The sequence below is a fragment of the Varanus komodoensis genome, unplaced genomic scaffold (assembly GCF_004798865.1).
Source record: "Varanus komodoensis strain SLA01 unplaced genomic scaffold, ASM479886v1 scaffold126, whole genome shotgun sequence".
NCBI lineage: Eukaryota > Metazoa > Chordata > Lepidosauria > Squamata > Varanidae > Varanus > Varanus komodoensis.
In genome coordinates, this window is record NW_025335363.1 from 295,816 (window position 1) to 313,526 (window position 17,711).

At 45.5% G+C, this 17,711-nt stretch overlaps 1 protein-coding gene, 1 long non-coding RNA gene and 2 other non-coding genes across 4 annotated transcripts; 1 reads left to right on the plus strand and 3 right to left on the minus strand.

Annotated features, from left to right (window-relative positions):
- Nucleotides 1–1,088: 1,088 nt before the first annotated feature.
- LOC123019502 lies at nucleotides 1,089–4,881 on the minus strand. Its single transcript, XR_006413931.1, has 4 exons — nucleotides 4,737–4,881; nucleotides 3,776–3,929; nucleotides 2,074–2,151; nucleotides 1,089–1,420 (listed from the first exon to the last, which is right to left on the minus strand). It is a non-coding gene; the product is annotated as an uncharacterized LOC123019502 (long non-coding RNA).
- Nucleotides 1,716–1,861, minus strand: LOC123019503. Its single transcript, XR_006413932.1, has one exon. It is a non-coding gene; the product is annotated as a small nucleolar RNA SNORA79 (small nucleolar RNA).
- LOC123019504 lies at nucleotides 3,621–3,698 on the minus strand. Its single transcript, XR_006413933.1, has one exon. It is a non-coding gene; the product is annotated as a small nucleolar RNA SNORD126 (small nucleolar RNA).
- Nucleotides 4,882–14,030: 9,149 nt separating the features above from the next.
- Nucleotides 14,031–16,472, plus strand: LOC123019486 (perforin-1-like). Its single transcript, XM_044422398.1, is given in 3 exon segments — nucleotides 14,031–14,602; nucleotides 15,301–16,324; nucleotides 16,326–16,472. Coding segments are annotated over 3 exon segments (1,743 nt in total).
- The last annotated feature ends 1,239 nt before the right edge of the window (nucleotides 16,473–17,711 follow it).

Sequence of the window (17,711 nt, forward strand, 5' to 3'; positions counted from 1 at the left end):
CACTTATTACATCTAGAAATTAACTTTTCAATTCCCTGTAAAAAATACTCTTCCTCCTTGTCTAAAAAATGTGTGTTAATTGCTGCCTTGAGCTCTTCATCGTTGGAAAACCGCTTTCCACGAAGATCTTTGTATAAATTCGGAAATAGGTAGTAGTCACTGGGGGCCAGGTCCGGGCTATAGGGTGGGTGGTTTATTTCTTCAAAACCACAGTCTCGCATCGCAGCCTTCGAAACAGGTGCCGTGTGAACGGGCGTGTTGTCGTGAAGAAGCAACACACCTGTGGTCAGTTTTCCCTGCCTTTTCTCTTTAATTGCTTCTCTTAAATTACGCAGAGTGGTTGCATAAGATGCTGCATTTATGGTTTCACCTTTTTTAGTGTACTTGATCAATAAAATTCCCTTTGAGTCCCAAAACACTGTGGCCATGATTTTTCCAGCCGATGGAGTGACTTTGAATTTCTTCGGAGAGTCAGCACCTTTTTTATGCCACTGCATGGACTCCTGCTTACTTTCAGGGTCATAGTGATGAACCCAAGTTTCATCTCCAGTAACAATCCGGTCGAAAATACTAGATGGATCTTCACCACAGAGCTCTAAAAACTCCCTACAGCACTTGACTCGCACTTGTTTCTGAGACGCCATGAGCATTTGCGGCACCCATCTTGCACAGACCTTTGAAAGGTTAAGATGGTCATGAAAAATAGTAAATATGGTACCAACGGATAGGTCTGTCATCTCTGCTAACATTTTGATTTTTATTCGGGCATCTTTCAATACAAGTTTCTCAATTTTTTTCACATTTTCTTTCGTAGTGGCAATAACCGGCCCGCCTGAGCGAGGGTCATCTTCAATGCTTTCTCTGCCCCTTTTAAATTCACTTGACCACTTTTGAACAGTAGATAATGAAGGTGCAGAGTCCTGGTAAATGGCCACCATCTCTTCGTGAATAATTTTTTGACTTTTTCCTTGCTTTGTAAGGAACTTAATCACAGCACGGTGCTCGATTTTCTTCAACATTGTTGTGTCAGTCATTATGGTCGCCTTTCACTGAGGATTACTAGGGAACTAATGATCACACTTATTTGATATTTTGCATGTATACCCTCAGATAGTGTCATTAGCTAATGAAATTATTACCCACATCAATAGCAAATCAACCCGATACTGAGAATACATTGAATGCCCTAAGTCAATATTGGGAAAATATTTATAGAAGTACTCAAAATCTACACCTCTAGACAGTTTTTGAAAATACTGAGCTACTTTTTCATTCAGCCAAAATCTTTACTGCAGGTGGTCCCAGACAATCCCTTCCAGACAAGATTAAAGATCCACTTTCTTCGAAAAGTCTTCTGTACCGCTTTTTCTCCAAGTTATCAGAGGAAAAGTTTTCCTTTTAAAACCTGTCTCCAATTTCCCTGTGGAAAAACATGATTTCAACATTAAAATGTAAATTCAAGCTGCCCGGAAAACTTGACTATTCTACTATGGAGTGACTGAGTTATATTAGTCCATGTCAGCCCCATGTTCACATTCCAAAAGTTATCACCTAAATGAAGGTGTTGTTAGTTGCGAAGTCGTGTCCAACCCATCGCAACCCCATGGACAACATCCCTCCAGGCCTTCCTGTCTTCCACCATTCCCCGGAACCCACTTAAGCTCAAATGAAGGTATTCGGACTAAATTTTAAAAGCCTCATGTTTGTTCCTTTCAGGATGTGTGGCCCCGCAAAATTCAACAGTGCCAACAGACAGCCAAACCCATCCAGAGACACCTTGAGTGAAAAAAGCCAACTTTAATCTTTGATGACACAAAATCCCACTGTCTAATGCTTATGACAGTGAGAGGAACGGTCATCACACAAACATTTAGAACAGTTACTATATCTCATTCTTCCATTCCTTTCAGTAACCCACTTTAAGAGGTACAAAAACATCTCTTCTCCAAATTAGAGCTCTTACTGTGCAAGGTACATTCTACTGCATAAATAGCTACTTTTTACAATGGGTAATTATTACTTTGAACTGAAATGTGTCCTGCTAAGAATACAAACAAAAACTTCAGTACTTACACTTTCCAGATGGGGCATGGGATGGAATGAGGAACAGAAAAGGATCAACACAGTGTTACCTTTTCAGAATCATTATCCCTATAAGAACAAGGAGTAGGAAAACTTTAGCAATTCATCTCCAGGTATTTTGGTCTGCTGACCACTCAGAAATCCTTTTACATAGAGATTGGTTGTTGTTTTTTCTCAGCTGCAGACAATTTTGTTGCTACAGTTTAAGTGTTTACAGCAAGAAATCTTTATACATAAATTCAATAAGCAACAGTTTCAACCATGTTCTTATGCTTAGACAAAAAGCTAGGTTAACATTTAAATGCTCATCATCTGATGATTACAGAAGACTTTGCATATGGGAATGAACTACCACAAGTGGTAAAATTTCTGTATCAACTCAAAATTCAAATGGCTTCCAATAAAGCCACTTCACATGGTCAAACCATTACTAAATAATCAAATGACCCATGTACATGGGAGCAGGTCATACAAAATGGTATATGGCATCTGAATTCTTTCTTCTGCTCTAGATCAACATACATTGCCTTGGTTACTATAATACTCCATGGCAGCACTTCTGGAGCATAAGCAGACATGCACTGGCATTCATGCTGCCATCCAGCAGTTTAGGTAAGAGATAAGGAATGCCACAACTTGATACAATAAGATCTCCAACCTTTTTTGGGTAATTGGGCACTACTGTAATGTTGAGGGTAGCATGGGAACTTCACAAAATGGCTGCCGTGGGGGCTCCCCATTCATTAAATGCCTGCCATGGTAAGCATGGACAGTCACAAAAGATCTGTCTCCCAAAAGACAAACTGGAGAGACTAAAAGAAAAGAAAAGCACAGGAGGACAGAACTACACTTTCCAGCATATCAGCCTCTCAGGTTTTTAAATTTTCAAACACCCTTAATAAAATTAATGTGGGGAAGCAGGTGAGCACCAATAGAATTGCTTGTTGCCACACTGGAGAGTCCAGTGTACAACTTCCTGCCAGAAGGAAACATTCTACAAGTGAAAGCTTGCTGGTCTAAATAAATCATACTTTTTAAAGAAGAGTGGCCAGCACTTGAATTTACCAAGAGGTGGCCATGTTAGTCTGTTGCATAAAAAGCTAAGAGACCAGCAGCACCTTAAGGCAGCCTCCCTCAACCTGGTGGACTCCAGATGTTTTGGACTGTAACTATTGGTGCAAGTGGTCAGAGATTATCTAAGTTGTAGCCTCAACATCTGGTGCCCATGAAACTGGGGGTGTTTACCTTAAACGTTATGGTAGAAACTTTGGTGTATTAGTCCAAATCAACAGAAAATGTATGCTATAACCCAAGTGTTGGCCTGTTTACTTTGGGGGAAGTAAGTCTTGAAGTCCTTCTCTCCCGACACATCTAGTTAACATCTTTACCTTTAAGAAAAACAAGGTGTTCTACTACTACTGCAGCAGGTTATTATGCTGTCTATAAAGTTATCTATGTAGCATCCAGCCTAGCAAGTGCACCTACAGATATATGAAAGCAAGTTTCTGGAGAAAGCCAGTATGCAAAGGCGGAGGAGGTATCTGCTCAGGGCATGCTTATAATCAGGGTTAATCAGGTGAAACACGGACAGAACATGCAGTTCATCATAGCAGACTCCCCAAATTTCCATTAGTACCTCTTAGTTAGAAAAAGCCAATCAGCCACAAGTTTTTAAGAGAAACCACCATCATACCTTTTCCTCAGTAACACAGAGAAGTACTAAACTCATCTCTGCAAAAATTCCAGCCCTTATTAGATCATGTTCAGTTCACCTTATACTGCAGCTGCTCACTTCAGGGCCATGCTAGTAAGAGAATCTGGTGTTCATTTTCCTCCAAGCACATGCTCTAAGAAAGAAAGCAAGCCATTCGTTATTAAAAAGAAAGCTCTTCAAATATGGCCAGTGCTCCACAATTTTCTTGGCAACATACAGGGACAATGAGCTTACTATATTGACAATGATCAGAAAATGTGAGGCAAGAGTAGCATGTGTAAAATTCTAACTTCACCACAAACTATCAAGAACATACAAAATCAGGGTGCACCATACTAGGCCAGGGTGTGACTTAGGTTAAGGAAATTTCTTGCATCCCAACCAATGCATTTACTTTCACTAGGACAAGGGAGCATTCTACTTTTCATCTTGAACTTTCTAACCACAAACAGATACCAACATTTGCATTTATGATCGCACAGCTTTTAAAAAAAAGTTAGTTTTGAGCAGTTTTTACATGCCCTTCAATCGTTTATCACATGATTATCCCACATTCAATTATATTTCTATAGCTACAAGGCCTGAAAACAAGGTCATATTATAGTTTCGTTTGCTATCTTTATTCACAAAAATACAGGATTCCATACATCCTGCCTATTTTACAAGTTACAACTTCCTAATCCTTTGAAATCAGAGACGCAAGAACGCCTTGCTCGACAAAGCAGTACCTAAAGCACGTGGGTGGCTGAGGAACGCCCGGCATCGCGGGACCGTTCCCTTGCCTAAACGCGCACAGGATTGTGCTCTAACCCCATTAACACATGCACGAGCACACAGGGAAGAGCAAAATAAAAACAACACTATCACAGCACTGCTAAAATGCAAACAGTAACCTATGCTTGCCATTTAGAATAAAAACCCCTTCGTGGGGTACACTCACGATCATGTTACGCAGCGGTGCGTGAAAATCTCAGGCCAGCCGAACCCCACCTCCTCCATAACTCTTCCCAGAACTACATAAAAACAGGTGCTAAAATGCTATCCCGCTCACAAAGCCAACACCGCACCGCACCGCACCGCGCCAAAGGCCCGTCGCAAAAGGAAGCGGAAACGCACAGGCGGTCAGGCAATACGAACAGCCTGCCTCGCCATTGGCTGAGAAGCCACGCCAATCACTTGTTCAATTCGAGGCGGGTGCCTCTAACACCGTCGCGGGGAATTTATTCTGGCTGGTAGTAGATGGTTTCGGCCGGCCGAAATTTACTACATTTTCCCAGCCTGAGGGTGTTATTTCAGTTTCATTCCAACTTGGAGTTCTACCAATCGCAGGCTGCTGCAGAAGATACAAAAGAATTCGAAGCCCAGTCCGAGCACTCAATGGAACTCACGGGTTTTCCCGATAAGTTTTCTGGTTACCCCAGATTATTTTTGAAAAATTTAAGCAATTGCGGGGAGTGCGGTCCTTTGTTGCTACTAAATTTAAACAATTTGAAATCCTTGGTGTCCTGGTTGAAGGCACGCAGAGATCTGCCGATGGAACAGATGTACTATTTCCACTCACCCCTGCTTTAAAGAATAACCCTGAACAAAGTACTCCTTTCAGAGGAGTGATGATTCAGCCCTCCCACTCTGAGGAAGACGTCTTGCCAGTTGTGATACGCAAATAGTCAAAGCTAATGATACATTTTTTGCCTATGTTACTATATCTTACTAGTGTGACATGCCATTAAACATAGTAATGCTGGTATGGGTTTGAGTTAATCTACATGTATTTCCAGCAGTGCAACACAAGATTCGGGCAGGCCAGAGGAAGGGCCTAATAAGAGTCCAATTATAGCATAGGGTTATTGGATGGGTGGCTAAGGAGAAGTACTCCTCTTCCATGCTGAGGCATCCCCTGTAAAAATTGTGCTTGCTGCAATTAAGGCTTTTTAAAGTTTTCCATTTGTAAAGCATGATTGTGTGTGTTTAAAGCCTGCAGCTGGTTGTGGAGGTGGCATGGAATCTGCTTTGTGGGTCTGAAGGGTTTTAATCCTCCCTCCACCATTTTTACAACCTGAATTCCCCGCTTCCAAAATAACTACTTTCCCCATGGTGGAAAAGTCAGATGTGCTATAAAGGCCACAAAACTGCTGGGAAAACAGAATCACAAACTACTTCAAGTGGGCCGTACAGAAATATAATTCTTGGCTCTTGTGCACATCTTCCTTCCTAACCCTCACTCCTACTTGTTCCTTGCCTTGTTCAAATCCACTGTACCATCTCCTCCTCCCATGATAGAAAAGGCAGCTCAGGTGTCTAAGCCCTGAACAGCTCACCCAACTAACATCTAATTAAATAAATGCATTTCTGAAGTCATAGCTCTTGCTCCCAAATGTCTTCTCTATTATTATTACATTGCATTTCCATCCTGCCTTATTCTTCTTGTGAGAAACCCAAGACAGCTTGCATAGCTCCTTTTTCTCCTCACAACAACCCTGAAACTTAGGTTAGGTTGGGAGTCTGACTGGCCCAAAGTCACCCAATGAGTTTCACTGGATCTCCCAGGTCCCCAGACCAACACTCAAACCACCCCGCCACTCTGGCTCTATACTGGCAATTTTACTGCAATAGCCATGGATCTCTCAAGTCTTTAGAGGTCATGTAACCCTAAACAATACCGTATGGTTACCATGTAGCATGATATTTCACCATCTTGTGTTCACTATTTTCATGATACATATTCATGAATAGGTTGAATACACCTCCATTATCCCTCCAAATGGTGGCATATAACCCATCAGACCCCACAGCTAGGAATCAATCCCAGAGTGCACTGCTCCTGCCTACCCCCCCCCCACACACACTTCTTCCCCATTTGCTCACATATCCCTTCCCTTAGCATGTTCTCAGCCAGCCAGAATTTTTTTTCCCTGCTGTTCCATAGAGCTACTGCTACTCAGCAGAGTAGAACAGTTGCTCTGCAGAAACAACAGAGCAGCTCGCCACACTGCTGCCGTGCTTCATGCCAATGCATAGGCACCTGCCCACACCTCTCCCTCCTGCCTTGCTACACATGTGCCCAATGCACCCCCCATGCAACATTTGCACATGCTTCTGAGGCTGCCTCCCTGCAGCAGCCCAGCACAAAAATGGCAATAGCATGGGCACCAGTGCCAGGGACAGAGGGAATGTGCCCTCCTGAGCACACTTTCCCATGGATGCCTGTGTGGCATCTGCCTGGAAAAGTGTCTCTGCAAGGTACAAGGACTATGATTGTCCTGAAGTTGGGGAAGGGTGACAGAGCAGGGACACAGGCTGTTCGGGGCAGGCACACTGATGGCAATGCCCACTCATAGTTTGCATGCTCCCCATGTGAAGGGCTGCCATCACATGAGCCCACTTGCTCCCAGCATAGGACAATTGCAGGACTTACCTCATCCTTCCATGCAAGTGTGATACCCTTCCTTCCCAGTGCCCGGTGTGTTACTCTGGGCCCAACTCATGTGGGAGGCCCTCAATACCATCCCCAGTACTCTGATTCTACCATCACTTGGAATAAGACCATCACAAAGAAGGTGGGATGCTCAAGAAACAAGATAGAGAGTGTGGAACCCGACTGGGAAACTGGCATGTCATACACCTACTAATTTAGAGCCGTCACTGCCTCTTTGTTCAAGCATCCACTATAGCTGTCAGCTAAATATAGTGGGAAGAAAGTCAACACTGAAAAGGAGCATTGGAGTGAAGCCATTGAAGTTTCTGAGTCAGTCTGAGTAATTCTGCTTCCTGGAGCCAAAATTCACATATGGCATTACAAGTTTTGTCAAAGCAAGGGAGATATTTTCTTCTGTCATGACCTGGCTTTTGAAAATGATCCTTTGCTGCCGGCTGTGATCCTGCTGTTTCTGACTGACAATAGGGCATAAGAATATAGTCTAGAACAGTGATGGCGAACTTTTTAGAGATGAAGTGCCCAAACTGCAACCCAAAACCCACTTATTTATCACAAAGTACCAACACTGCAATCAAACCTGAATACTGAGGTTTAAGTTTAGAAAAAACAATTCACAGCCAGTCCTAGCAAATATCCTTGGCGGTGCATGGCCCCTATGTGTGCTGTTACCTGATGCTCAGCTGCTTAGACGATGCAGAGGTGACTTGGCTTGCATGCTGACAGAGAGGGCTCTGCATGCCTGCTGTGGCACACATCCCATAGGTTCATCACCACTGTCCTAACCCTACCCTGGTGCACTCCTCTAACCCTAATATAGGGCTAAAGTTCCCTGGAAAAGAGGGCGATGTTGAAAAAGCCCTCCTTGAGTAGCTTTTTCTGCGCAGCTCATCATTTCTGCCAATTCCAAACACATTCCAACCATCAAAACCATGCCGGGACACCTCGTTTTTCTAATCCCAACCCTACCCTGGTGCACACCCCTAACCCTAATATAGGGGTAAAGTTCCATTGAAAAGAGGGCGATTTTGAAAAAGTCATCCTTGAGTAGCTTTTTCTGCACTGCTCATCATTTCTGCCCATTCTAAACACATTCCAACCATCAAAATTATACCAGGATGCCTCCTTTTCTAACCCTAACCCAGTGATGGTAAAACCTTTTAGAGACCGAGTGAACTGAACCGAACCCAAAACCCACTTATTTATCACAAAGTGCCAACACTGCAATCAAACCTGAATACCGAGATTTTATTTTAGAAAAAACAACTCACAGACCCTCCAAGCAAATATATACATAGCCTTGGCAGCGTACTGACCAGCTATGAGAAAGCTCGGACTAGTCGTGGCTAATGAGTCATGGCTCGTGACATCATTGCCTGGCACTGCTACTCTTTTCTGAGCATGCGCATGGTCCATATGTCTGCTGTTACCTGATGCTCGGCTGCTGGGGCTATGCTGGGGCAACTTCTCTCGCAACTTCGCTGTGTACAGAGAGGGCTCTGTGTGCCCACTGTGGCAGGCATGCCATTGGTTCACCAGCACTGGTCTAGAAGATCCATCTTCATCCTGGTTCAGCTGCCACCTATCATCCATTCTCTCACCATTCACTATCTTTACTATAAACAGAGTCTATGCTAAGTCCCCATTCTAACACTGTAAGTCAAGCACACGTGTCATTGGAAGTCCCCTTAATTTTACCAAAGATAGACAATATATCCATACTACTGAAAACATATATTTGTTAACATTTCTAGCTGCACTTTAATCAAGGGGGTTGGAAAATGGAAAGCAGATGTTTTCCACACAGACAATTTCTGCATGATAATGTTGATTCTGGAGTAATTTACATGAAGTAATGTCTCATATGGGGTCTAAATGTCAACAGTCTTAATTATTTATCCTTATTCAGTTCATGCAGCCACATTTCTTATAGCTTTTACATTTTTTATTACATTATAATTCAATTTTATGCTGTCCCCTCTGATTTAGTCCAAGTTGGTGTTTTGTTTGTTTTTGGCCAGAAGTGACCATGTGGAAAGACTGACTAAATATAGACACAGTATCAGTGGGGACCCCACAGCTTATTTTCTATATTTATTTAGCTCTGGTATGACTATCCTTGTATCCTTAAATATTTTTGTAATAATTTTGTTCAAGGAAAGGCCAAAAAATCTTTCCGAAACAGTACCCTTTTCTTAATTCAGATTAAAGACTAACAATAGGCAAATGCCAACTTTGGGAGCCCATTAGTGCACAAGTTAACCCTGTGGGCTCAGATTGCATCTGGTGTCTTTCATGCATGCCCTCTTTTTCCCTTTAGCTTCAGACAGGTAGCCCACGCTGAATGAGATCATTGGAGAGCTAGACTTTTTATCCTAGAGGGATACCAGGTAGTTTGTTTTTTGTTTTGTTGCACAGCATTGCCAGGAGTCTCTGTTTTGCTTCCATTCCCTGATAATATGCAGCTGCCTGACTCAGCCTCATGATTGTGCATCACTTTCCATGAACAATAGGAATAGAAATGCCAGCCTGTTTTCAGAGAAAAGCTGGCAGTTCTGCAGTGCAGCATCATGGCAACGTGTCCTTTGCTGAATGCACCAGAATGGAACAGGGCCAAGAAGTCACTGCAGCTGATGGGAAAAGGTGTCCAGGCACTGTGCAGCCACCCTGGGATTTACAGCTGCAGGGGGTGGGGCCTGACTAACTCAAATTTGCTGTGGGTCCTCAAGCACCATCTCCCCTTCTTCTGCCCTCAGTCCTCAACTGGTACCTCAGTGGACGCAGAGAGCAGGATGATGGCTGCCAAAAATAGACCCCCAAATGGTCAACCAGCTACCGTTTTTTGTAAGCCGCCCCAAGGTTCTTTGCGAATGGGGCAGCATAGAAATGTTTTAAATAAAAAATAAATAAATACCGCTACTATTGCACCTGACATGGCATCTGCAGGAGCAAAGGGTGGGTAGCCTGAACTGGAGCACACAAACCCCCTAACCCTGGTTTAGAAGCCCAGTTGCCGCGAAAATATTCGCTCAGTTGTTTGTTTTGACTGAGAGAGCTGATTCTCCAATTCCAGCCATCTCAGGGGAGATGCTAATGAACCAACCACTCTTGGGTCAAGAGGTTTTTTACTGAAACCAGCTGCAGCAGGGTGAAGCTTTGGCTAACGCCATACAAAAGAGCTTCATGCCCCCCTTCCCATTCCCCAACAGTTATATCCTCCAGTCTTTAAGGATGTATAATTCCAAACAGCCAATCAGCAAGCCACACATTCTAACATTTACTTGTTGTTGCTCTTCTTACTTGACCTTGAACATACAGTTATTTCGATAAGGCTGTTCAGGGAGTATACTTTCTTGAGCTCTAGAGCCACAAGTAACTGAATACGCTTCTACTCTAAGCTGTGTTTTTGTACAACCCAGTCAAAGGGGGCCCATGCCCCCACCCCAGCTCAGCCACTGCACCCCACACAGCCCAACTAGCAAGATCCACTGAGAACAAAGACTGACTCTCATTTTATCTCTTGTCCCATTTAGAATTTCCAGGTTTAAATATCTTATCACTGAAACACTGTGGAAAACTAGTTGTGCTTCCAAGCATGTGTAGGTTACACTGAGCACAGAGTAACTGCCACCCCTCACAGCTCATCTGGGATCGGAAGGAAAGGCATCTGGACTTTGCATTTATTACAACACAATCCTGCACAGGCTTTTTTTTTGCTCAGATTTTGAGCCCACTGATTCCTGGGAAGCAAGATGCCCAGTAACCACACAGAGATTGTAGCCTAGTGGCACATTCTCGTATTTGTGTTTCCTTGGATTTTAAGAGCCATTGGGTTTATTGGTCCTCACTCCCAAGAAAATGTTTAGGATGCTGGTCTGTAAGGCATATTCAAGCCTTCAGTCAAGACTGTTCACAGGAGGCCTTGAGTTAAAATCCACGCACAAGTGGCCCAATGTGCTGAGTAAAGTGTGGTGGGTTTTTTGCAAATGGCCACATACACATGGTGAGATGGTCCCTGTTCCAGGCTTTTCTTTCCAGAGGAATCGGGGCAGAATAGATTGTAGAGGCTGGCAGATGGCTAGAATGCCACCCCACAGAAGCGGCCCTGATCAGCCTTCCCCAACCTGGTGCCCTCCAGATGTGTTGGACTGCAGCTCTCATCCCCCCATTCTAAGATGGATCCCTCTCATCCATCTTAGAATGATGGAAAAGATCATTTTCCTCTTCAGTCCTGCACACCCAGAGGGCACCAGATTGAAGAGGGCTGAGCTAAAGGTTAGGGTACAGGAGGTAAGAAAGCACTATTGACTATTGAACCAGATTGGCTCATGGACTAGGGGTTCTCATCCCCAAGTTATGGCACTTGGTTTCTTTTTTAGAAGAAAGAAGATTATAAAAGGTGCATACAAAGATGCACAGCGTGGAGAAATCAAAGAGAGAAAACTTTTAATCACTCCATCAGGAGGCCATTTATTTGCTACCCCAAAGGAGGAAATATGTCACCAGAAAAGAGGGCAAGAACAGGAACACATCTATATAACATTGGATATATTATGTCATTCAGAGAGAAAGAAAAGGTGTCTCATGCATCATGTAACCAGTTTACCACTCATACACTGTTTGAGTCACATCTCCATGCTCCACTCAGTCTGGGTGCTGCTTTTTAGACAGTGCACAATTCAGGCCACCCAACACTCATGGCACAGAGTTCTCTTCTTATGGAAGACATCAGCTCCGAGAACTATTCACAAATTCCTCTGATTGGTTATCCCATCCTTGAGTAAGTTTCATCAAAGCCATGTGGTTTTCTGTGTCTGGCACTAGTTCATATTTTTCTTTGGAGCATTTGAGTCAGCATTCAGATTACATGTGAAAATGTGTGTGTACACAGAAAGAGAGAGACAGAGAGAGCGAGAGCTTTCCTGCTAACATAACCCTTTTTCATAGATATAAGGACTCATGCACCAAGGGTTTTTTTAAATGTTTTTTTTATAAGCAATCTCCAGACAAAAATAAGCCGCTCCCGTTCCTTGCCTAGGGGCCTCCCTCTCTTCTGGCATGATTGCTTTTGTTTGGCCTTGAATTTTCAGTCTTCAGGAGACAAACTTGAAAGACGTGGAGAAGGATGACCACCCTGCTGATTCGAGATCAATCTTGCAAAGATTCCTGTGGCTCTAAGATTTCATCAGTAGCTGCTTTGTACTAGGAATGGCGGACCGGGAAAAGCATGTGCACAACTAAATTGCTTCCAGATTATATTGTTGTTTGGAAAATTGGAATGGAAATCACTCAAAGGCTGGGCCATTGAGGGGACTTCAGCTGGGCTTTATCCCCTTTGTTCCTCTCCTCCACTCCTCCACTTTTCAGAGAAGCTAATGGGAAAAAGCTCTCCCTCCTCTTCCTTCTGTTTTTTTCAGATTTTCCTATAAATGAAGCCATGTATAATGGAAAAAGAATTTGGAGCAACTAGAAAAGAGACAAAGAGGAGAACTGATGAATCCTTTGTGTGGATCTTTTCATCTAGACTAGAAAAGGAACAGTGAGTATCCCTATCCATACCTTCCAACCTGGTTTGGAGAAAATAAAAATGAAATTAGGTCGGCAGTGAGAGAGGGATTTGGGAAACAGTCTGCGGGTGAGAGTGGAGATTAAAAGGCTATTGTCAGGAAATATCCCAAGAGGGCAAAAGCAATTTGTAGAGGAGGAGCCACTGTAATCGTGAGATGCAGAGAAATAACAGGTTAGTGAAGCAGGCACAAGTTCAACTGGGAGAAGCAACATCAGTTTGATTTCTGCCTACTGTCCAACTATTAATGATATAGGATCCCTATTGGAAGGAAATGCTTCTGGATTTTCATTCTTGTACTCAATTATTTTTATACAGCGCTGAAGAGAACTGGAGTTGCTGTTGTGGTGCTGTGTTTATATTCTGCCTTTTGCCCTTCAGCAAGAAACCCAAGGTTCTCATCTCCATCTCCATTCTGTCCTCAAAACAGCCATACTGTGAGGTGGGCTAGGGTGAGAGGCAGTGACTGGCCCCAAGTCTCTCGGTTCCATGGCTGCCTTGTAGCTGCAGTTCTGCCATTGGTTCACATGTTCCTCAGCCATCAAGTTCAGTGGACCTCATGCAGTGAAGAGATGCCTACACTGCATGCAGCAGCTGGCCCAGTTCAATCTCTGGTAGCCCCAGTGGAAGGGAGCAGGTGGGAGGTGGTGGGAAGGAGACCTGGCTAAGAAAAGGAGCAGGATAGGAAACTCTCTGACATGGTACAGAGCTGACGTGAAGCAGAGTCAGTGAGAGGCACCCAGCTCCTTTCAGCCAGAGGGCCAGATTCCATTTTGGAGAAGCTCTCCGGTGGGTGAAGCTGAAGGCAAAAGGGGCAAGACCTATTGGCCTCTTTCAACTGAAAGCCTGGATTGCCAGTAAGGAATTCAAGCTTTTGGAATGGGGGGAAATGGCCCAGAAACTAGGAGACCACCAAATGACCAGTGGTCAAGTTATGACAGGAAGGAGTCAGCGGGGGAACCAGGAGGGCCAGTTTGGAACCCTGGCTCTAAGATGTCACAACCCATGTTTGGCCTGATGGGAAAAATAGTGTGGCTTGATAAGAGGCAGCTTCCCAGCACACCTGGTACAGCGAGATAAACATCATGTTATCCAAGCTGAGCTCTTTGTAGGGAAAGAGAAATCCATCCAAGGTTTAAAGAGATACCCGTCACACACCCCTTCTCTGTTTGTCTGCTCAGGGTCACTTAGAAGCCATCTACCTCTCTAGGGTGCAGGATCCTATCAGAGCAACCATGGCCATCCGGCTCCTCTTCCGAGCAGCGCTCTTCACATTTCTCTCGCTTCTCCAGCCAATAGCCTGTGGCCACTGTCAACAGTTCCCCAGAACCATCTGCAGGAAACACGCTGCCTTTGTGCCTGGCCACAGCTTCATTGGTGAGGGGGTTGACATCACCACTCTGGAGGGAAAGGGAGCTTACGTGGTGGACACCAGCCGGTGGCAGGGACCCAACGGGACATGCACCTTGTGCCGGAATCCGTTGATGGAGGGGCAGCTGCAGAAACTCCCCCTGGCTGCCGTGGACTGGCGGGTGCACAGCGACTGCCGCCGGCACATGAGCAGCTCCATGGAACATTCTGATGTGGATGTGGCAAATGCAGTGGCCAAGGAGGTGAAGAATGACTGGAAAAGCCACCTGGGGTTGCATCCAGAGGAAGGCATTGACGAGAAGATGGACCAACAGCTGCCCAAGGCCCAGGTGGCCTTTGCTGCTTCTCACTCCTGGATGACCCTTTATGCTCATGAGAGGTCCCGGCAAGACAGCCATGTTTTTTTCAGACAAGAGGTCTCCTGCGAATACTACAGGTGAGCAGCAGTACACCTGGAGCAGGGATGCAGAGCATAGAGTGAGCAGGGGGACCAGTTGCCCTCCACTGGATTCCCAGGGGCTTGGCGATCCCTTTCCCCATTTTAAGTTTCTCTGTCCAGAGGAGAGGGACAAGGTTGTATAGCCCACCTCAGCATGGAGCAGGGGACTCAGCCACCACAGCCAGTCCAGGCATGCCCCTGGATTGGGGGAATTCAGTGAGGACGACCAGCAGCATGAGAAAGGACGTTAGCCAGTGCTGGGAAGAGTAGCTTCTTTCCAGTTGAGTTGTGTCTTCCATGTGGCTCATATCACACTCAATGATCCAAAAGAATAGCGCCCCCCCCACCCACACACAAAGAAAGCCCTTTACCAAGCAGCCAGTCCTCTCAGCACCCACTAAGTCTGTGTCCCAGCTGTTATCTCCCATTTCAGTTTGGCGTTAATGTGGGGTTCCTCCCATAGGAGGAGTTGGGATGATAAACCCCGTTCCTTAGAGGATCCCTCAGAGGCTTTGAGGGCTGAACTAGGAATCCAGGCACACCAGTTTAGGGCTGGAGTTTCTGCATCCCTGCCCTGGAGCCACAAATGGCTGGGAATATGCCGGAGCCTTGCTAGGAAGGATGCCTTGCTTCTGTGTGCACATCACCAGACTTGGCTTCTCATAGCCTGCCTTTCTTGTTCTCTCCCTGAGCAGCCTGAGGCTTCTCCAGAGTCCCTTACTGCTAGCCTCCGACTTCTCCTGGGCTGTGGGCAACTTGCCAAGGAAGCATGACCCTGAGGAATACCAGCACTTCATTGACATCTATGGTACCCACTATATCAGCCAGGTGCAGCTGGGTGGGCAAGTGAGGCACCTCATCGCTTTGCAGACCTGTGCAATGGCCTGGAAGGATCTGTCAGCTGCTGACATCAAGCAGTGCTTCAGCTGGGAAATTTCTCTAGGATACCAATGGCTCTCAGGCGCCAGATCCCTTGGTTCCAATTGCAAAGACCTGTGGAGGGGCCAAGGCCAAGGGAAGTTTTTTAACTCTTACCACATGCAGCACACGGACGTGATGGGAGGAGACAAGCAGGTAGAGATGCTGTTTTTGGAAAGCGGGGAGGTTCAGCGCTTCTCAGAGTGGATGGAGAGCGCCAAAGCAAAGCCTGGCCTGGTCTCCTACTCGCTTCTTCCACTGCACACTCTGTTGCGTCGGAGAGACCCCAGGAGGGATTTGCTGCGGCAAGCCATTGTGACCCATATACGACAGAGGGCCCTCATTCGGAACTGCCCCCCAGACTGCCCACACTGGAGCTCCCAAGAGCACTGTGCATGCATGTGTCGGGGCAGCAGTGTCACCAACAAGAAGTGCTGTGCTCGGGAGGAAGGCATGGCCCACCTCAAGTTCCACATTGACAATGGATCCAACCTGTGGGGCGACCGCTTCACAGCCACTGACGCCTACGTGAAAGTCTTCTTCCAAGGGCAGGTGCAGCAGACCAAGGTCATTGGTAATGACAATGACCCCTGGTGGCAGGCAACTCTGGACTTCGGGACCGTCACACTGTCGGGCCACAACCGCTTTGCCGTGGAGCTCTGGGACAATGACGTTTGGCATGACGACCTGTTGCAGAGATGCTGGGAAAAACTGGAAGCGGGAATCAACATCCCACGCAAATGTCATGCCAGTTATGGGTATGTTGCATATTCTTACTCATTAGAGTGTGGCCGCACCATGGGGGGGGCCCACCTGTCATGACTATGTCCCCTTACAGCTGCCAACGTCTTATTTCAACAATACGACTCCTGCAATCAGGGTTTCATCGTTATCCCAGTGGTTCCATGACCGTAGGCTCTGGGGACAGGACAAAACTAGACATTTCTAAGACGTGTCTGGGAGAAGTCTTGTTGAGCCGGGGCATTGTTGGGAAAAATCCACTGGATCTGGGAATATGGCCTGGTTGTTCTAGGAGTGTCAACAAAAGAACTGTTACAGGATCAGCTCTTGGTCTTAGTGTTATGAGCACCTCTCCCCCCCCACCCCCCTTTGCTTTTCTTCTAAACAGAAGATCTTTAATGTCCTGTATTTGACCTAGACAGGGCTTTTGTGCTACAGGGTGCTTCATAAGAAGGCTGTTTTCAGGCATCAGTCAAAGTAGTGTCATCCCCAGTTTGTGGGAGCAGCTCTTGCCCATGTGAAGAGTTGATTCCAAACTGAAGATCTCTGTCTTCTCAAAGACTTGGCTCCACTTTCAGGGAGGTTTGCACTGCTGGTGGGCCAGATCAAGGGAAGGCTGGATGTGACTTACTAGGTCTGCTCACTTTGCCTCATTGCAAGCTCACTGGCTTAATAAATGCACACCCCTCCCTCAAGCACATAGAAACAGAGCGAGTCAGAAGGGGCCATGGCTGTTCTCTCTCTTTGTGCCTCCCTTCATACCTGAGGCAGTTGGTTCTGTCGGACAAATCCTGATATTTAACCTTGACATTTCAATCTCGCATTCCAATTCCTTGCCTTCTCTATCTTGTTCCCATTGGGAGTTTGAGCTTTCTAACTAATGCTGTGTCTTGAGAGAAACAGAACCCGTCTCTATATTTAGGTCCCTCCAAAACCTATCGCATAAACCTCAAAACTCTCCTCCCACATATAGAAAAATATGCAGTTTTTCTTATAATTGGATTTCATGCTAAGTCAGACTACAGCTTCTTTAGCCTGGCAGTGGTTTTCCAGATCTCAGAATCCCTCAAACATGCACAGCCATGTGATATTTCTTACATCCATGCAACTGTGAAACTGTTAGGTGATCCTACCAAGGCTGGGGTCACCGGTATCATTCTCATTAATTCCTGTACTGCAAAGGTATGTTTGTGCTTTTGCACATACTTCCTTGTGCATGCATTCCACAATGCATTCCTTAATATCGGAATGGGCAGAAAGTAGGTCTTCCAGTGTTTTGGTCGTCAGCCCCCAGCATTCCTGATCATTGGCCATGCTGGCAGAGACTTCTGGGAGCTGGACATCATAAAGACATGGAGATCCACCATCTGCTTGTCCCTGTCGCAGCATAGCCCGGTGACTGGTATTCATAGCCAGACATGGCAAAGTGGTGTGTGTTTAAGTTCCC